This window comes from Anomaloglossus baeobatrachus, chromosome 3 (genome assembly GCF_048569485.1).
Source record: "Anomaloglossus baeobatrachus isolate aAnoBae1 chromosome 3, aAnoBae1.hap1, whole genome shotgun sequence".
Classification (NCBI taxonomy): Eukaryota; Metazoa; Chordata; class Amphibia; order Anura; family Aromobatidae; genus Anomaloglossus; species Anomaloglossus baeobatrachus.
In genome coordinates, this window is record NC_134355.1 from 648,977,055 (window position 1) to 648,999,150 (window position 22,096).

Genomic DNA, 22,096 nt, shown 5'->3' on the forward strand with positions numbered 1-22,096 from the left:
CAATGGGTGACAAAATGTTACAAAAAGGAAAGAACATGCTGCTTCTTTTTTTTGTCAAAAGCTTGTGACAATTGATCCCTCCACCAGGGGGCCAGGGAATCCTGAATCAGCCTGATAAAGCCACAGGAATGAGCCAACCATTGCAATCTAATAGGGAAGTAACAGAAGATCAGCATTGAAAAGTTCATTATTTATATAAACTGAACTTTTCATAGACTGTTAGACATTTTGCTAAAATATTAATGTGGTTAGTTTATGTAAAAAAGAAAAAAAACAAAAAAACTTTGCATGAAACTTCTGCTCCTCCCCCCCCCCCCCCCCCAATACTGTAGAGTGGAACATTCCTCTCAGTAATGCTCTTGGCTGGACTCTGCACAGACAGGCAGCAACATGGAGGGTGAGTGCGGAGAGATCAGAGGACAGATGGTAATGTACCCTGTGCTGGACAGTGAGCGGGGAAGCAGCCTGCACTCTGCTGCACTGCTATATAATCCTCTGTGAGCAGCAGCCTGGGCTGATTTTACCTGCACTGATACATTGTAGCAAACTACCAGAACAGGAGGCAGAATTGTGATACTGTTGCATATCCCGTACCGCTATGAGAAATATTGGGTCCAGATTTTGCAAGATCTCTACTTGCAGTCTGTGAAAGGGAAACTTTATTTTAGCCTGAGGTTGTAGAAAATAAAAAGTTTCCATTCATTTACAGCAAGAAGATGAACGTTTTATGGAATCGAAATGCGTGCACTTTTTACTAGTGTTTACATCCAGCTCACTGATAGAAGGGGTTGTCTCATGTTTGTAAATTGGTAAAATTGGAATGTGCTTGTAAAAATAAGCCACTTTGTATTGTACTTATTATTAAAGGGAATTTGTCAGCAGGTTTTTGCTATGTAATCTGACGACAGCAGGCTGTAGGGGTTAAGACACAGATTTCAGCGATGTGTCGCTTATCACCCTGTGTGCTTTTGTTTCACTGATATTTGTTTAAAGGCCCTGTCACACACAGAGATAAATTTGCGGCAGATCTGTGGTTGCAGTGAAATTGTGGACAATCAGTGCCAGGTTTGTGGCCGTGTACAAATGGCACAATACGTCCATGATTTCACTGCAACCACAGATCTGCCAAGGATTTATCTCTGTGTGTGACGGGGCCTTTAGGAGATTATCATTGCTGGACAAGGACAGCTAATCCAGTACTCTTCCTTTTGTGATTAGCAGCTCACTGTTTATGGACATTGTATATAGAGAGCCTGGTGTGGGCGGAGCAGCTTTCTCAGCTCTGCTGCATTGCTAAATCTAAACACTCTGATTTTGTCAGAACTGCTGCACCAAGTAAACTAAGTGATACATCGTTGGATTTGGGGTCTCTTTGCCTACTTCATGTTCCTCTCAGATGTTGCAGCAAAAACCTGCTGACAGATTCTCTTTAAAGATTCTCTCTGATCTCAAGAACAAAGAGATTTTTACTTTAATTGTTTATATCTCATTGCCTAAGTTACTGTCTACCACTGCAGTCAATCAGCGGTGATTGGTCTTTTTCCTAGACAAGGGGCACAGAGCTTTCAAGCCATTTATACAGCTTGTAAGCACTGCTCCTTAGATCCTGCAGAAGCAAAACTGCCTCGACTCGCAGTATCGGAGACCGCATAGTTCGGACCAGTAGTGCCATGATTACGCTGCTTCGAGCTGTCAATCAACAAGCATTGTGCTCCTTTGGATACTAAATGAGACCACATGTATAAACTACAAACCCTTCAACACCTTCATTTGCACTTAATTTTTTTCCCACTCCGTAACTTATTTTGCCATCAACATGTAGTAGAAGGAGTTGTTTTTTTTCCCTTTTGTGTGCCGATGTTAGGCTACTTTCACACATCCGGTTTGAGCACTGCGGCTCAATCCGGCTGTGAAACCTATGCAACGGATGCGGCGAAAACACCGCATCCTTTGCATAAGTTTTTACATGCGGCCGGTCCCTTTTTTTCCGGTTGCAGCACGCTACTGAGCATGCGCAGTGGAAGAAACCGCATGCGGCGGCCGGATGCGTTTTTTTCCGCATCGCGCCGCATCCGGCGTCCATAGGCATGCATTGAAAAATGCGCCGCAGCGGCCGGATGCGGTTTTTTTGCCGGAGGAAAAAACGTTGCAGGCAACGTTCCATCCGGCCGCGGCATCGGCTAAATCTGCCGCATGCGGCAAAAACCGGACCGACCGCAAGCCCATGCGGCACAATACGGCACTAATGTAAGTCTATGCAAAAAAACCCGCAACCGGCGGCAAAAAATACGGTTGCGGTTTTTCTGCAGAGCGCCGTATTGTGCCGCAGAGCAAAAACCTGATGTGTGAAAGTAGCCTAAGAGGAATGTGCTGTCTGTATAACACAGCCGGCACCTGCCCTGTGTGGAGCAGCTTCAGCTCCTGAGCATGTTCCATACTTCTCCACCCTGGTACTTTCTTTGTCGTGAAGGGTTTAGAAAATCTTCTGAAGTATATGCTTTTGGCTTTGTAGGGAAAATGCTGGCAGCCTTCTTCGATACACCCGGAGGGCCGGAAAATCTATACATTAAGGAAATTCAGCGTCCTACTCCAAAGGAGGGAGAAGTTCTGGTACAAGTCCATGCAAGTGCCCTGAACCGAGCGGATTTATTACAGGTACGCTGCATGTTAATTATTACTCATATTTCAGGCCTAATAACCTGATGATTAGTTCTCCATATTATGACGGTCGTGTGGATACCTAGTATGTGTAGAATGAACTTTTTTTTGTGTAGATGTTATGCACTAAGAATGTATGAAGAAAAGCAAAATGTTTTTTTTTCGTGGTGTGGACTCTTCCTTTTTTCCTCTCCAGATGTTTTATACATTTTTATATATATATATATATATATATATATATATATATATATATATATACAGTACTGACCAAACGTTTGAACATACCTTCTCATCTCTAGAACAACTGTTAAGAGGATACATTGTGCAGCAGGCCTTCATGGTAAAATAGCTGCTAGGAAACCACTGCTAAGGACAGGCAACAAGCAGAAGAGACTTGTTTGGGCTAAAGAACACAAGGAATGGACATTAGACCAGTGGAAATCTATGCTTTGGTCTGATGAGTCCAAATTTGAGATCTTTGGATCCAACCACCGTGTCTTTGTAGAAAAGGTGAACGGATGGATTCTACATGGCTGGTTCCCACCGTGAAGCATGGAGGAGGAGGTGTGATGGTGTGGGGGTGCTTTGCTGGTGACACTGTTGGGGATTTATTCAAAATTGAAGGCATACAGAACCAGCATGGCTACCACAGCATCTTGCAGCGGCGTCCTATTCCATCCGGTTTGCGTTTAGTTGGACCATCATTTATTTTTCATCAGGACAATGACCCCAAACACACCTCCAGGCTGTGTAAGGGATATTTGACCAAGAAGGAGAGTGATGGGGAGCTACGCCAGAAGACCTGACCTCCACAGTCACCAGACCTGAACCCAATCGAGATGGTTTGGGGTGAGCTGGACCGCAGAGTGAAGGAAAAAAGGTCAACAAGTGCTAAGCATCTCTGGGAACTCCTTCAAGACTGTTGGAAAACCATTTCCGGTGACTACCTCTTGAAGCTCATCAAGGGAATGCCAAGAGTGTGCAAAGCAGTAATCAAAGCAAAAGGTGGCTACTTTGAAGAACCTAAAATATAAGACATATTTTCAGTTGTTTCACACTTCAAGTATTTCATTCCACATGTTTTAATTCATAGTTTTGATGCCTTCAATGTGATTCTACAATTTTCAGAGTCCTGAAAATAAAGAAAAATCTTTGAATGAGAAGGTGTGTCCAAACTTTTGGTCTGTAATATATATATATATATATATATATATATACTTTGTCCCCTTAGGCCCTCTTCACACGTCCGTGAAAAACCACGCACGTTTTTCACGGACGTGTCAGAGGTGCGTTTTGCCCTCCGTGACCCGTGTTTATGGGCTACATGTGTTCTCCGTGATAACACACGGAGAACGGGAACTTTCTACTCACCTGTCCCTGGCGTCACTGTCCGTGGTGCTGATCTTCGGTCTCCGGTCCTGCCGACTCCCCGCTGCTGCAGCTTCCGGCGACAGTGAAGTGAATATTCAATAAGCATAATGAGCGGCAGAGACAGGAGGGCTGGAGAAGGTGAGTAAAATTTTGTTTTTTTTTTCTCACAGACACATGTCTTCTCTCCGGTGCGTGTCACACAAAACACATCCGTGTGGTCCGTGTGTGTTACGTGTGACAGGTTTGCGTTCCGTGTGACACCCGTGATGCCGGAGAGAAAACGGACATGTCGACGTGAGAAACACACGGACACACGTTCCGTTCGCAAATACTTACGTGTGTCTGACACCATATGAATACGTAGGTCTACGTGTGTACGTGTCTCCGGTACGTGAGAAAATTGCCAAACATGTACCGGAGGCATGTGCGTGTGAAGGGGGCCTAAGAGACCATATATAGTTCTGTGGGGAACATGTTTTTTCCTTTTATTTGTTCATTTTTTTCTCCCCTGTGGAGTCCCAGATAAAGTAGAGAACAGCACCCTGCTGTGCCACACATCACTGGCAAAGCTGAGCTAGGTCGGCCATGCTCACCAGACACCTGGTGATCAGATCATGTGATTGACAGGTCCTCTAGAATCATCAGTAGTGCCGAGCTTCCATACACTATATAGAGCTGGTGAAGTAGAAGACAGAAGCGGTAATAAACCACTTCTCTCTTCTCCCCAAGGTCCGCTGTTGTGTATGACTGCCAAGGATCGGACATGATCCTGCTGGATAGCAGACGTTTTAATCCTATTCCTTCACTCTATAGGGCAGGTTTAAAGCTGGGGACCAAGCTTTATAATTTTATAGGGATGGGGTTTGGTTCCACTTGTGCATAGTTTCTGATGCGAGAGCATCAGAAGCGATATGCCATTTAATGACCCTCATGCAACTGTGATCCAATCTTGTGATCGTATCACAAGTGCAGAGAGGAGGGAGGCAGCACTTTCTCCCCATCTCCTCCGCCACCTATCTCTGCGTACATCGCACTGCACTCGGATGACATGCGAGTGCAGTGCGATGTTTTACACTCTCCCTTAGGCTTGTATGGGGGTGTGTGAGCCGAGAATCACTGCCAAAGACAGCATGCTGCAATTCATTTCTCAGATATGGCATGAGAAATCAATTGCAGATGGACACTGCCCCATAGATTTGCACTGTGAGTGCAATCCAATGTTTTATCGGATTGCAACCGTCCGTACAAAACACAATTGGAACCGAGGTCTTCATCAGAAAATCACAGTGTGTTCTTGTAATAATATGCACATATATTTATTCATTTGTGCCAATATAATATTTTTAAATCTACCTGGATTTGCATATATTACCCTGAAAGGATCTCCTCCAGGCTCTACAGTAAGGTCCAGAAATATTTGGACAGTGACACAATTTTCGCGAGTTGGGCTCTGCATGCCACCACATTGGATTTGAAATGAAACCTCTACAACAGAATTCAAGTGCAGATTGTAACGTTTAATTTGAAGGTTTGAACAAAAATATCTGATAGAAATTGTAGGAATTGTACACATTTCTTTACAAACACTCCACATTTTAGGAGGTCAAAAGTAATTGGACAAATAAACCAAACCCAAACAAAATATTTTTATTTTCAATATTTTGTTGCGAATCCTTTGGAGGCAATCACTGCCTTAAGTCTGGAACCCATGGACATCACCAAACGCTGGGTTTCCTCCTTCTTAATGCTTTGCCAGGCCTTTACAGCGGCAGCCTTCAGGTCTTGCTTGTTTGTGGGTCTTTCCGTCTTAAGTCTGGATTTGAGCAAGTGAAATGCATGCTCAATTGGGTTAAGATCTGGTGATTGACTTGGCCATTGCAGAAGGTTCCACTTTTTTGCACTCATGAACTCCTGGGTAGCTTTGGCTGTATGCTTGGAGTCATTGTCCATCTGTACTATGAAGCGCCGTCCGATCAACTTTGCGGCATTTGGCTGAATCTGGGCTGAAAGTATATCCCGGTACACTTCAGAATTCATCCGGCTACTCTTGTCTGCTGTTATGTCATCAATAAACACAAGTGACCCAGTGCCATTGAAAGCCATGCATGCCCATGCCATCACGTTGCCTCCACCATGTTTTACAGAGGATGTGGTGTGCCTTGGATCATGTGCCGTTCCCTTTCTTCTCCAAACTTTTTTCTTCCCATCATTCTGGTACAGGTTGATCTTTGTCTCATCTGTCCATAGAATACTTTTCCAGAACTGAGCTGGCTTCATGAGGTGTTTTTCAGCAAATTTAACTCTGGCCTGTCTATTTTTGGAATTGATGAATGGTTTGCATCTAGATGTGAACCCTTTGTATTTACTTTCATGGAGTCTTCTCTTTACTGTTGACTTAGAGACAGATACACCTACTTCACTGAGAGTGTTCTGGACTTCAGTTGATGTTGTGAACGGGTTCTTCTTCACCAAAGAAAGTATGCGGCGATCATCCACCACTGTTGTCATCCGTGGACGCCCAGGCCTTTTTGAGTTCCCAAGCTCACCAGTCAATTCCTTTTTTCTCAGAATGTACCCGACTGTTGATTTTGCTACTCCAAGCATGTCTGCTATCTCTCTGATGGATTTTCTCTTTTTTTTCAGCCTCAGGATGTTCTGCTTCATCTCAATTGAGAGTTCCTTAGACCGCATGTTGTCTGGTCACAGCAACAGCTTCCAAATGCAAAACCACACACCTGTAATCAACCCCAGACCTTTTAACTACTTCATTGATTACAGGTTAACGAGGGAGACGCCTTCAGAGTTAATTGCAGCCCTTAGAGTCCCTTGTCCAATTACTTTTGGTCCCTTGAAAAAGAGGAGGCTATGCATTACAGAGCTATGATTCCTAAACCCTTTCTCCGATTTGGATGTGAAAACTCTCATATTGCAGCTGGGAGTGTGCACTTTCAGCCCATATTATATATATATAATTGTATTTCTGAACATGTTTTTGTAAACAGCTAAAATAACAAAACTTGTGTCACTGTCCAAATATTTCTGGACCTAACTGTATATACTCTTCATTTGCCTTTGCAACCATCCTATTGTAGATCCCAGTACTCTTGGTTGCCCATGCCCAGTGCAGTCTCTCCGGCAGCCTTCATACTGTCAGCGTAGCTGTGTTCTGGGCCAATGGCTGAAACTGTACTGCTCCTGTGAGTGATAATGACATGGAAAGGTGCAGGGCATCCTTCATCATGGTGCGGAGCTCAATTAAAGAAGAAGATGTTTGCCAGACTAGTAATTAGGTGGAGCAATCTGCAGGACTGGACTTTGTAAATAGGGGGCTGAGTGGAGTGATACACTGCAGGATGGGGCTGTATAAAGTTGGGTGAAAGAAAAAGTATACTGCAGGATGTGGTTGTATATAAATTGTGTAATGCAAGCCACTACTTACGTGTAGTTCAGACGGAAGAGTAGTCAGGAAAGCCGGGGTCTGGTAACAGGAGGACATGTATGGACACAGGGGAATTCAGTTGTAGTCGGGTCATGATCCGGCATCAGCATTTCAGGAAGACACGTATTACCTTCAGGGAGAAAACTGAGACGTAGTCAGCTAACGGTCTGGGGTCAAAAGCCAAGAAGTCATGACAGGCCCAGGGAGCGGGCAAAGAGAAATCGATCAACAGTTCGAGGTCAGAAAACAGAGATCAGAACAAAGCAAAGACACAGGCCAACAGCACAACTACCAAACCAGAATGTATGACTGGCAAGGTTCTATGGGAGCAGGCTCAGTAATGAATCAGGGCAATAACCAGAAAGATGAACACCTGAGCACACACCTCCCAGAACAAGAATGGAATCCTGCACAATCAATCAACCTGCCAGCTCAACAGTCTAGAAAACACAGCAGAGCATCTCCAATGCAAGATGCTCTGCATAGAGGAATCATGACAAAGTGGTTGAAAGAAGTTATATACTGCATTAGGGTACTGTGATACAGGGCTGACAGAAATATTGTGTTGCCTTATGGGACTGTACATAGAGGGGCTGAGAAGAGTGATGCACTGCAGGATTGTTCTGTATGTATAGCAGCTTAAGGCCCCCTTCACACGTCCGTGAAAAAAACGATCCGTTTTTTCACGTACGTGTTAAAGGGGTGGTTTGCTCCCCGCGTGCCGTGTTTGTGGCACAAACCTGTTCTCCGTGTGTTATACGTAATAACACATGGAGTACAGATAGTCCCACCTTACCTGATTCTTCCGGAGCTGTCTGTGGTGCTGAATGGCAGTGTCCAGCACAGGCCACGCCCCGCTGACGCTGCTACCGGCCCCAGTGAAGAAGACGCGTTGTTCAAAATCACTGGGGGACGGATGAAGGTGACAGCCGCGGCAGAGACTGCAGGGCTGGTGGAGGTGAGTATGTGTTTTTTTTTATTTTTTACAATGCCACGTGTGTTTCTCCGGCGCGTGTCACGTGGACCCGCATCCACTCCACATCCGTGTGGTACGGGTGCGGGCCGCGTGACACCCGTGCTGCCGGAGAAAAACGGACATGCCTCCGTATGGAGCACACGTGCTCACGTCTGCTCCAGACAGAGGCACGACCAATGACTGAAAACGTGCGTGCACATATACCTATTGATTTTAATGGGTATACGTGTGCCCGTGTCTCTGGTGCATGCGGGCACGGATCTAGCACGTACCGGAGACACGTGCATGTGAAGGGGTCCTAAAGGAGAGATATATTGCAGAATTGGAGAGGAGTTATATACTTCAGGATTGTTATAGAAGGACTGAGAAGAGTGATATACTGTAGGATGGGGCTGTGTATAAAGGGGCTGAAAGGAGAGATATTCTGCAAAATTGGGCTAAAGAGAGACATAATGCAGTATGGGGCTGTCTAATCAAGAAAATGACTAGAGATTTACTCTGGAATGGGAATGTATATAGAGGGTTTGAGAGGACTGATACACTGCAGGATGTGAGTGAAAGGAGCAATATACAGTTAGGTCCAGAAATATTTGGACAGTGACACAAGTTTTGTTATTTTAGCTGTTTACAAAAACATATTCAGAAATACAATTATATATATAATATGGGCTGAAAGTGCACACTCCCAGCTGCAATATGAGAGTTTTCACATCCAAATCGGAGAAAGGGTTTAGGAATCATAGCTCTATAATGCATAGCCTCCTCTTTTTCAAGGGACCAAAAGTAATTGGACAAGGGACTCTAAGGGCTGCAATTAACTCTGAAGGCGTCTCCCTCGTTAACCTGTAATCAATGAAGTAGTTAAAAGGTCTGGGGTTGATTACAGGTGTGTGGTTTTGCATTTGGAAGCTGTTGCTGTGACAAGACAACATGCGGTCTAAGGAACTCTCAATTGAGGTGAAGCAGAACATCCTGAGGGTGAAAAAATCCATCAGAGAGATGGCAGACATGCTTGGAGTAGCAAAATCAACAGTCGGGTACATTCTGAGAAAAAAGGAATTGACTGGTGAGCTTGGGAACTCAAAAAGGCCTGGGCGTCCACGGATGACAACAGTGGTGGATGATCGCCGCATACTTTCTTTGGTGAAGAAGAACCCGTTCACAACATCAACTGAAGTCCAGAACACTCTCAGTGAAGTAGGTGTATCTGTCTCTAAGTCAACAGTAAAGAGAAGACTCCATGAAAGTAAATACAAAGGGTTCACATCTAGATGCAAACCATTCATCAATTCCAAAAATAGACAGGCCAGAGTTAAATTTGCTGAAAAACACCTCATGAAGCCAGCTCAGTTCTGGAAAAGTATTCTATGGACAGATGAGACCAAGATCAACCTGTACCAGAATGATGGGAAGAAAAAAGTTTGGAGAAGAAAGGGAACGGCACATTATCCAAGGCACACCACATCCTCTGTAAAACATGGTGGAGGCAACGTGATGGCATGGGCATGCATGGCTTTCAATGGCACTGGGTCACTTGTGTTTATTGATGACATAACAGCAGACAAGAGAAGCCGGATGAATTCTGAAGTGTACCGGGATATACTTTCAGCCCAGATTCAGCCAAATGCCGCAAAGTTGATCGGACGGCGCTTCATAGTATAGATGGACAATGACCCCAAGCATACAGCCAAAGCTACCCAGGAGTTCATGAGTGCAAAAAAGTGGAACATTCTGCAATGGCCAAGTCAATTACCAGATCTTAACCCAATTGAGCATGCATTTCACTTGCTCAAATCCAGACTTAAGACGGAAAGACCCACAAACAAGCAAGACCTGAAGGCTGCGGCTGTAAAGGCCTGGCAAAGCATTAAGAAGGAGGAAACCCAGCGTTTGGTGATGTCCATGGGTTCCAGACTTAAGGCAGTGATTGCCTCCAAAGGATTCGCAACAAAATATTGAAAATAAAAATATTTTGTTTGGGTTTGGTTTATTTGTCCAATTACTTTTGACCTCCTAAAATGTGGAGTGTTTGTAAAGAAATGTGTACAATTCCTACAATTTCTATCAGATATTTTTGTTAAAACCTTCAAATTAAACGTTACAATCTGCACTTGAATTCTGTTGTAGAGGTTTCATTTCAAATCCAATGTGGTGGCATACAGAGCCCAACTCGCCAAAATTGTGTCACTGTCCAAAGATTTCTGGACCTTACTGTATACTGCAGGATGTGGTTGTATATATAGTGGTTGAAAGAAGTTATATACTGCATCAGGATACTGTGTCATGGGGCTGACAGGAATATTGTGCTGCCTTATGGGACTGTATATAGAGAGGCTGAGAGGAGTGATGCACTGCGGGATGGTTCTGTATATATAGTATCTTAAGGAGAGATGGATTGCACGATTGGAGAGGAGTTATATACTTCAGGATTGTTATAGAGGGACTGAGAAGAGTGATATACTGCAGGATGGGGCTGTGTATAAAGGGGCTGAAAGGAGAGATATACTGCAAAACTGGACTATATAGGGGCTGTAAAGAGAGACATAATGCAGTATGGGGCTGTCTATTCAGGGGAATGAGGAGAGATTTACTCTGGAATGGGGCTGTGTATATAGGGTTTGAGAGGACTGATACACTGCAGGATGGGACTGAAAGGAGCGATATATACTGCAGCATAAGATACAGTATAGAGAGAACTGAGAGAAGCAATTTACTGAAGGATGGGGCTCTGTATAGAGGGGCGGAAGAAAGGGAGATACTGCAGCATGAGGCTGTGTAATGAAGCTGAGAGCATAGCATGCAAGAGCTTGTGAGTCCTTAATACAAGATTACATATTAATGATTGAAGGATGCCGTTTTGTGCAGCGGGCTGTGGCTATTACCCAGTCAAATACCTCTGTTAATCTCTGTGATATTGCAGTATGTGATCAAATGATCGTAGGTTCAAGCCCCCCTAAAGGGACTAAAAAATGACACAATTAAAATAATAAGAAAATTAAAAATAGAAAGTCGACATACCCACCATTAAAAATAAATACATTTGGTATTGCCATATTTATTAAAGTCTGATCTATCAAAATGTAAAATTTATTAACCCGATCAGTAAAAGCTGTAACAAGTAAAATAAATGAGAACACAAAAATTGGAGATTTTCTCGCTCTAAAAAACCCCAAAAAGTCAAATGTACCCCAAGTAACACAGTCAGCTCACTATGCATAACAAAACAATCCCTCACATAGGTGAATCGAAAGAAAAATGAAAATTACCGTATTCAGAAAATGGCGACACAAACATTTTAGGGTTTTTTTTTTTTTGTTACAAGCGTGATTTCCCCCCCCCCCGCCACTTAATAAAAAAAAAACGTTTTTCACGTTTACTATGGCCGCAATCGTTCTTAGCTCACTTTTACCGCATAATGAACGGATTGCACACAACTGGTAATATTCGTTAGCTTTATTGTTGTTTTCCAGAGAAGAGGAAAATACGCGCCACCTCCTGGTGCCAGTCAGATCCTGGGCCTCGAAGCTGCGGGGACGGTGGTAACGCTCGGTCCTGGGGTTGATGGACGGTGGAAGGCTGGAGATCGAGTGATGGCACTTCTCGCTGGAGGGGGTAATGCTCAATATGTAGCGGTTCCTGCATCCCAGCTCCTGCCAATCCCGCCTAGCATGAGTGACACTGACGCCGCTGCCATTCCTGAAGCCTGGCTCACTGCCTTCCAGCTCCTGCACCTCGTAGGTGAGTCTTTCTGCTGACCCCATCCACTTAGTGCTCAGGTTTATTTCTGATTCCTTTGGGGTTTTTTTATATCATGTCCGGTCTTTACAGGTAAAGTTCAGAAAGGAGAGACGGTGCTGATCCACGCCGGCGCCAGTGGCGTTGGCACGGCCGCCATTCAGCTGTGCCGCTTGGCTGGAGCAGTTCCCATTGTCACAGCAGGTTCTTCGGAAAAAATTGAGATGGCCAAGAAACTTGGAGCTGCGGCCGGGTTCAATTATAAAAATGAGGATTTTGGGAAAAAATGCCTTCAGGCCACAAACAGTAGGTTCATCCATATATGCATTATATTCTATACATGTCTCATAAACTAGCAGCCCTTGGACACACTGTAGGGCTGGCCACCTTTGGGAACACTTTTTTTCACTATTATTTCATGCTAAAAATCTATTTTGCAATTTGGTTTTGTTAAAAATGTTTCACCGTTTGGATTTTTTCCCTGAACATTCAACATTGATGTAATCTGTAGCCATAAATCCATTGACAAGCTCAGAAAAATAAAGATAAGGTTATAGAAGACGACATTTTTAATAAAAGCCATTTAAAAAAAAAAAAAAGAAAAAAAAGATTATTTACCCCCAAATACATGCATTTAAGTAAAAAATAAAAAAGTTGTGCACGACCCCCTGTAAAAGTATTTTCCATGCACCATACAGTTTCAGAGATATGAGCCTTTTTATGTAGAAAAAAACCCTAAGAATACTCGAGAGCAATGGGAATAAAATATTGGCCTTAGGTTAAAAAGCAAAGTATAATTAAAAAAAAAAAGTAAAATATTTTTTTTCCCATAATATATATTGCATTTTTTTTATTTAAAAAAGTATTTTTCTTTGCAATGAATAATGTAAAAAAATAAATAAATATTTTTTTTGTATCCCATAAACCTGTGTATATGTAATGTAGTGCAGGTGTGGTAATATACTTGCCGATAGCTGTCTTCTTTGGTTTCCAGCGCCACTCACATCCTCTCCTTGGTCACGTGATTTCTAGTCTGACTTGCCGGGCCACACTGTGCTGTTTGTGTGATCTGTAAGTCTCTTTTAAAGTTAAAGTCTATGAAGCCTTGTTCTGAAGCTCCATAGATTTACATTGCAAAAGCGACTTCTGGCTCTCATATAAACCCCAGTGTGATTCAGCAAGTCAGAATAGAAGACGCATGAGTGAGCAGAGGACCAGAATGGTTTTGAAAAATGGGAAAGATGATAATATATCATCTACTGCAATATTTTTGCAGTATATAGAACATATCACTACTATGAAGGAACAGAGCACCAAAACCACCATCAGTACAGCAATACAGCACCATAACCATCATTGGTACAGGAAAACTGCATTAGTACTACAATCGGTACAGGAAAGCAGCACCAGAACTATCATTAGTATAGGAATATAGCACCAGAACCACCATCAGTGCAGGAATACAGCACCAGAACCACCTTTAGTATAGGAATACAGCACCAGAACCACTTTCAGTTCAGGAATACAACATCAGAACTACCATTGGTACAGGAATACAGCACCTGAACCACCATCAGTGCATGAATACAGCATCAGAAGCACCATCGGTATAGGAATACAGCACCAAAACCACCTTGAGTACAGGTATCTAATGTAATGGCAGGTCAACCCCCAATATATAGATTGGTATCACATAAACTTAACAATGGTAAGGAGATTTTAGGAGTTGTTGTTCTTGTTGCTACCATTCATCATCAGAGTGGAGATAATACAGGAACCACAGTACTGATTTGATTTGGGTAGTATGACCAACAAACATTTACACCCAAGAACCTTATAGGTGACAACATCACTGATTGGAGCCGTGCTCATGCCTTTCATGTACACCTCGTCCAGAAACCATGATGACTTTGGACGTTCATATTTACAACTCATTTCTTTAAACATCACTCTTGTCCAGCAGTCTGCACCACATCCAAACATGCTGCCCTTAAGATAATATTTGTGTCATTATAATGCTCCTGAATTCAAATATCTGCTAATGCATGGCCTCTACACAATCCTCTCCTATAAAATATTGCCTTCACACCATCTGCCTTTAAGACACAGCCACCCCTTATATACTGTATAACTGCCACACCATCTGCCCTTATTAACTACAATCTGAACTCCATTCGCCATTACGCACTATATTCTCCATATCGTCCCTCTTATGACCTATGATAACACACCATGACTCGTTATAACCTATAACCTCCAATCCATCCTCCCTTTATGAATTACTACTGCCACACTTTCCCTGCATTATGCTGTCCTCTCTCTATTGTTTACCCCCCCCCATGCTATCTTGCTCTCCACACTGTGTTCTCCAGTCTGACCCCATCATCAGTGTCCGTCTCTATACTGCTCCCCCTCTACACGGTGTTCTTTCCTCTTCTTTATACTGTGCATGACTATAATGTTCCTCCTTTATATACTCCCCCCCCCCATACTATGCTTCTTCTCTACAGCCCTCCATACACCGCTTAGTACCCCCCACAGCCTCCTACATACAGGTTTTGAAGACCCCACTGTCTTACCCACACACAGTATGAGGGCACTATATCTGCCATGGGCTGTCCGGCTCCGCAGACGCAGAGCAGTACTACAGCGTCGGACTCTATTCACATTGCAAAGTCCGACATGCAGCCTGGTCTCTCTTAAGTGCTCAGCTCGACTGAGCGTCGGCTGAGCTGTTACGCTGCTCCCAGCTGTGCAGGAGTTTATCTTTTTGGAGCAGTGTGCAACTTTTCTGAGAGCCATGCTGCTAATTACCATCTCCAGCCAGTCTTTGCCTATTTAAGGCTGAGATGTGTAGTAGGAAACTGCCGAAGATAGTTCTTGCTTTTGTGACGCCCTGGACAAGCCAGGGGTCACAGGTAATTACATCACCACACCCTACACCCTGGTTAGGCACATCTAAGCCAGACACAAAACCCTTGTTGCCTTCCTCCAGGGGCTGATGATCACACCAGGGGGTGGGCCAGGCGGTTGGTCCTGCCCACCGAGGAGTTAACAGTCCTGGAGGCGGGAAAAGAGTTCAGTTAAGCTAGGGAAGTAAAAGTGGAAGGAGTAAAGTGAAGTGGCAGTAGAGCAACTGACTGACAGCGTCCGGGTGTGTGGCCCGGGCGAGACAGCAAGGTTGGCAGACGGTGGTGACCGTCTGCAGGAGTGGCCTATCGGAGTTGCCGTAAGGACCGTGGACGGGCGGTGGCCCGGCGGTACCGGACCGGTACACAAGGAGAAGCCAGCACAATTGGCAGGGGCTTTTCGGACCCCGGCAAGGCTAGGAGTCGCCGTGAATTTGCCAAATCTGTTAGTGAAGGGGACCTCCTGGGTTTCCAAACAGTCAAGTCCCAGCAGAAGGCAACAGTCCAACCCAGTGAGAGAGACACCGCCACCGCCAAAGGCAACAGTTTCTCAGGGCCAGCGCCTGCGGGCAAAAGGGGCTCCTCCGGCCCATATCCAAGCCGGGGAGTGGGTTACCGGTGGGAACCCATTGGAACCGTCAGAAGTACGTAGGTGCAGGGAAAGGCAGTCACTGTCAACCTGCCGGGGAAAGCAACAGCAGCCGTCCGTGGGACCCGTCTTTCCAGCCGTGTGTTTTACCGAGAACTGTGTCATCGTCTCAGGCTGAGTGAGTACCACCGTGCCGTGCGGCACAGCGCTGCCCCTGCGACCCTGCACCTCGCCAGGCCCCGCAACCCGCCTGCCATCATCCATCCCTACCCCATCACCGGGCCCCGGGACAACCAACCCCCACCCACGGAGGGGAGAACTAACAACTCAGCTGCTCCCTGTCACCGCTCCCGGGATCCCCGTCCAGAGCAGCGGTGGTGTCACCTAAATCACCACAACCGTGGGTGGCGTCACGGACAATAAATCCCCACAATCAACCCCCCTTTCACTCATGGGCGAGGAGCGCCGCTCGAGTCCCCGGGATCCGGCCCTCCGCTCGAGCCACCACCGAGCAGCCGCAGCAGCAGAGGCGGGACCTGAGCAGTGGGAGAGCGCAGCGTCCCCTCCTCCGCCCGCGACACTTTCATAAACGAAATGCCAGCGTCCAAGGCAGTCCTTTTGTTGACGACCAGTGAATTGTTGTCTGTGCTGTTTGAGAGTGCAATGGTGGGAATTTCTCCTACCCCTTTTGGTTTATTCCCTCCGGTGTCGTTTTGTCTCTCCTCTATGGCTATTTGCGGTGTGAGTGTGTTTCAGTTTTATCCTCTTGTCTGTGTCTTTGGGATGTTGTTACTTGGTGTCCTGCCCATCCCGGTGATGGTGGTACAGGGGGGTATTAGGACATGGCTGGACAGGAAACAGGGCCTAAGGTGGAGACCTGGACCTCCCTACCATCAAGGGTACCTCCAGAGTCAGGGAAAGCGTAGGGCCCACAGCCTTAGGGCCAGCATAGCACCCCCATACACAATATGATACTCACACAGCCACCTATACACAGTATTTTGGTGACTATAGCACCCTATAACCAGTAGGATAGACCCTTCTTGATTGCAGCTGTGGTCACGCATCATCGGCTATCTTTGTTTATGTGTTGGCATTACTCTTCATACTGGTGTATTGTGATCATGTGTCTAGAAATCATACATTTATTACCGGATATGTACGTGATAAGTTATTTGTGGTCCATCCCATGTAAAGGGTAAGGAATGAAGATTGATGGCAATTAATGTAGTACCGTAGTAGTACGTGCAGTGCGCGGTGTTCTCTCATTTGTCTTCTGGTCATTGGTGGTCACTTGTTCTCTTCCTTCTGAGAACTTGTTGTGTCTGACAGGTCGCCACTTGCGTATTACTACCATTTTTCCAAATTTGTTTGCTTTGGACGCCTGAGGGTTAAACAAACCTGGTGAGTCACATTGTGATAAGTGCAGGGAGTGGCGGTTTTCTTTCATACATTAGTAAATATGTTGCGCGGGTATGGCGGAGGACCATGTTTAAGTATGAATTAGTCATTTGGCACGGGAGCAGACACGGGAGGTTCTCCGCTTCTCCAGCTGCCCAACGTTATACATATTGCAAGAATGTAGCGTATACCCCGCCTGTGAACTTTGTCACATGATTAAAAAAGTTGATTACACATAAAAATAGGGGGAGCTCTAAAATCTCTAAAAGGATTATTTTGAATTTTTACCCTAAAATTTGCTTGGTAAAAAAAAAAAAAAAAAGCTGGTCACTAAGGAGTTAATAGGAACGTTTAAACTGTATGCAATAAACTCCTGAGCTCCCTCTAGTGGTGTCTGCAGGCAGCCAGAATTGTATTGCTTTACTATAGTACTTTGGATCTACATACTGTACAAAGAAAGAGACCCTCTCGAGATTCCATAGTGCTTCACTGGTTTATTATGCTGCTAATGTTACACATATTTATTATTATTTTGTGGTTTCTGCGCCTTCGATTGTCCTGATCTCTCCATTTGGCTTTATCAGATGTCGGTGCAGATATCATCTTGGACTGTGTAGGAGCCACTCACTGGGAGAAAACTTGGAATGTCTGAACACTGATGGCCGCTGGGTGGTTTATGGGCTCATGGGCTCCGGGGAGATTAATGGAGACTTACTGGCAAAGCTGCTGTGGAAAAGAGGAAGCCTCATTGGCAGCCTCCTCAGATCCCGCTCCAGTGCGGTAAGTGAGCAGAGCATGTCTGTGCCCTATTCAGGGACGAATTAAGAGTACCCCGGACCCTGTGCAGTTTAGAAAGTGTGAATTTTACCCCATAACCTCCTATATACAGTATCAGCCCCCACATAGCTCCCTATATACAGTGTGAGCCATCACATAGCCTCCTATATACTTGATGAGCTCCCACATAGCCTCCTATGTACAGTATGAGCCACCACATAGCTCCCTATATACATTATGAACTCCCACTTAGCTCCCTATATACAGTATGAGCCCTCACATAGCCTCCTATATACAGGATGAGCCGTCACATAGCTCCCTATATACAAAATGAGCCATCACATAGCCTCCTATTTACCGTATGAGCACTCACTTAGCCTCCTATATACAGGATGAGCCCTCACATAGCCTCCTATATGAACACATCACTTATACATATATATAAAAAAAACAACTTTAAATGCTCACGTCACTCACGTTTCCCCGGCGCTGTGCTCTGTTCCCCCAGCACTAGCACATCACAGAAAAGGTGTCTGGTGCTCCCCTGGAGCTGTGCTGCCATTCTGTATTGCTGACAGTGGAGCTCCAGGAAAGCGCCCTGCCCAGAGGTCTCCATCACTGATGTTGGAGCACAAAACATTTTAATGAGGACAATCTGGCCATGCCCCCCCCTCCCGGAGCGGCAGGCTTCGAGCAGTAACCCATATTGCCGTCATTATAATCCACCTATGGTGTTATTATCCTAAGTGCCTTCAGAGCCCTTCAATAATGCATGATACAGCGGGCAAAAAAAAGTGCCAATGCAGCGCGTCACAGAGAGCTGAACATGCGCGCTATAGAGCACAGGTAACAATGAATTCTGGGCAAACTGCATGCGCAACCCTACAAGCGCTATATACAGTTAGGTCCAGAAATATTTGGACAGTGACACAAGTTTTGTTATTTTAGCTGTTTACAAAAACATGTTCAGAAATACAATTATATATATAATATGGGCTGAAAGTGCACACTCCCAGCTGCAATATGAGAGTTTTCACATCCAAATTGGAGAAAGGGTTTGGGAATCATAGCTCTGTAATGCATAGCCTCCTCTTTTTCAAGGGATCAAAAGTAATTGGACAAGGGACTCTAAGGGCTGCAATTAACTCTGAAGGCATCTCCCTCGTTAACATGTAATCAATGAAGTAGTTAAAAGGTCTGGGGTTGATTACAGGTGTGTGGTTTTGCATTTGGAAGCTGTTGCTGTGACCAGACAACATGCGGTCTAAGGAACTCTCAATTGAGGTGAAGCAGAACATCCTGAGGCTGAAAAAAAAGAAAAAATCCATCAGAGAGATAGCAGACATGCTTGGAGTAGCAAAATCAACAGTCGAGTACATTCTGAGAAAAAAGGAATTGACTGGTGAGCTTGGGAACTCAAAAAGGCCTGGGCGTCCACGGATGACAACAGTGGTGGATGATCGCCGCATACTTTCTTTGGTGAAGAAGAACCCGTTCACAACATCAACTGAAGTCCAGAACACTCTCAGTGAAGTAGGTGTATCTGTCTCTAAGTCAACAGTAAAGAGAAGACTCCATGAAAGTAAATACAAAGGGTTCACATCTAGATGCAAACCATTCATCAATTCCAAAAATAGACAGGCCAGAGTTAAATTTGCTGAAAAACACCTCATGAAGCCAGCTCAGTTCTGGAAAAGTATTCTATGGACAGATGAGACCAAGATCAACCTGTACCAGAATGATGGGAAGAAAAAAGTTTGGAAAAGAAAGGGAACGGCACATGATCCAAGGCACACCACATCCTCTGTAAAACATGGTGGAGGCAACGTGATGGCATGGGCATGCATGGCTTTCAATGGCACTGGGTCACTTGTGTTTATTGATGACATAACAGCAGACAAGAGTAGCCGGATGAATTCTGAAGTGTACCGGGATATAGTTTCAGCCCAGATTCAGCCAAATGCTGCAAAGTTGATCGGACGGCGCTTCATAGTACAGATGGACAATGACCCCAAGCATACAGCCAAAGCTACCCAGGAGTTCATGAGTGCAAAAAAGTGGAACATTCTGCAATGGCCAAGTCAATCACCAGATCTTAACCCAATTGAGCATGCATTTCACTTGCTCAAATCCAGACTTAAGACGGAAAGACCCACAAACAAGCAAGACCTGAAGGCTGTGGCTGTAAAGGCCTGGCAAAGCATTAAGAAGGAGGAAACCCAGCGTTTGTTGATGTCCATGGGTTCCAGACTTAAGGCAGTGATTGCCTCCAAAGGATTCGCAACAAAATATTGAAAATAAGAATATTTTGTTTGGGTTTGGTTTATTTGTCCAATTACTTTTGACCTCCTAAAATGTGGAGTGTTTGTAAAGAAATGTGTACAATTCCTACAATTTCTATCAGATATTTTTGTTCAAACCTTCAAATTAAACGTTACAATCTGCACTTGAATTCTGTTGTAGAGGTTTCATTTCAAATCCAATGTGGTGGCATGCAGAGCCCAACTCGCGAAAATCGTGCCACTGTCCAAATATTTCTGGACCTAACTGTACATATAATGCACCATACGAACTCTCTGCTCCATGCCTTACTATACAAAGGGTCTGTCACATGCCATCAGGCTCGGACTGTCCACTGGGGAACAAGTGAATCCTCCGCTCCGGTGGGCCTTACACCCCAACATGAGCCGCACTTGGCACTTGATTTGCAGTTTACAGACAGAAGCAGCATCTAATCATTATTTACCTAACTACCAAATTTACTATTATATCAAATACGAAGTTATATTTTCACATAACTGAACACGGGGCCCCCAAAAACAGTCTTAATGCACCCCCTTAGTACCGCAGTCTGACTTTGCATGCCATTATATGTACCAGGCATATGATTTTTTTATACAGTGAAGTCACACAACCCATATATACAGTACAGATACATTCCTCTCATATACAGTGTTATCAGCATGCTTCACTACACAAAGGGTTAGTCATATGCCATTATACGTGCCAGGCACAAGCATTTACTAATATGCAGTGCAGTCACATACACACACATAGGCCTGAAACACACATCCGTGAAACACGTGCGTGTTTGGTCCGTTTCCGTGTATACTGGAGACACGGCCAAACGTGCACCAATGTTATTGTATGATAAAAGCTCCACGTGCGTTTTTGATGCATGTCCGTGATCCGTACCTGTGTGCGTTTTGCACGGCAGCATGTCCGTTTTCTGCACGCAACACGCAGCATGGACCCAATGAAAGTCAATGGGTCTGTGCACACGTCCGAGTGACACGGACGCATCTCTGTTTGCTCCCTGTACGTTTCGTGCTTTTTTCATGTGATGTCGGTCTTTTTTCTTTTTCTCTTTCGTTCTCTCCCTCAGTCCGTCAGTCGGTCTCTATGTCTGTCGGTCGGTCTCTCTGTCTTATCTGTCCCTCTAGCTGTCTGTCGGTCAGTTTCCCCCCCTCTCTCATACTTACCGTTCCCCGATCTCCGGCGCGGCGCTGCACGGTTGTTATAAAAACTTCGGCGGCTTTTACTATTTTGAAAAAGCCGGCCGCCCATTAATCAATCTCGTATTCCCTGCTTTACCCGCCCACCGGCACCTGTGATTGGTTGCAGTCACACACGCCCACCACGCTGAGTGACAGCTGTCTCACTGCACCCAATCACAGCAGCCGGTGGGCGTGTCTATACTGTGCAGTGAAATAAATAAATAAATAATTAAAAAACCCGGCGTGCGGTTCCCCCCATTTTAATACCAGCCAGATAAAGCCATACGGCTGAAGGCTGGTATTCTCAGGATGGGGAGCTCCACGTTATGGGGAGCCCCCCACCCTAACAATATCAGTCAGCAGCCGCCCAGAATTGCCGCATACATTAGATGCGACAGTTCTGGGACTGTACCCGGCTCTTCCCGATTTGCCCTGGTGCGTTGGCAAATCGGGGTAATAAGGAGTTATTGGCAGCCCAGAGCTGACAATAAGTCCTAGATTAATCATGTCAGGCGTCTATGAGACACCCTCCATGATTAATCTGTAAGTGACAGTTAAAAAACACACACCTGAAAAAATCCTTTATTAGAAATAAAAAACACAAACAAATTCCCTAATTACCAATTTATTAACCCCGACAAAGCCTCCATGTCCAGCGTACTCCACGGACCTCCAGCGTCGCTTCCAGCTCTGCTGCATGGAGGTGACAGGAGCAGCAGAAGACACCGCCGCTCCGGTCACCTC

General features: G+C 44.9%; 1 protein-coding gene across 1 annotated transcript in view; it reads left to right on the top strand.

Annotated features, from left to right (window-relative positions):
- The first annotated feature begins 347 nt into the window (after positions 1-347).
- TP53I3 (tumor protein p53 inducible protein 3) overlaps positions 348-22,096 on the top strand; it is a 29,096-nt gene continuing 7,347 nt past the window's right edge. The window contains 6 exon segments of the mRNA XM_075338797.1: positions 348-397; positions 2,513-2,655; positions 11,915-12,182; positions 12,273-12,485; positions 17,663-17,710; positions 17,713-17,858. Coding sequence (XP_075194912.1) covers positions 391-397; positions 2,513-2,655; positions 11,915-12,182; positions 12,273-12,485; positions 17,663-17,710; positions 17,713-17,858 — 825 coding nt within the window. The 5' untranslated portion in view covers positions 348-390.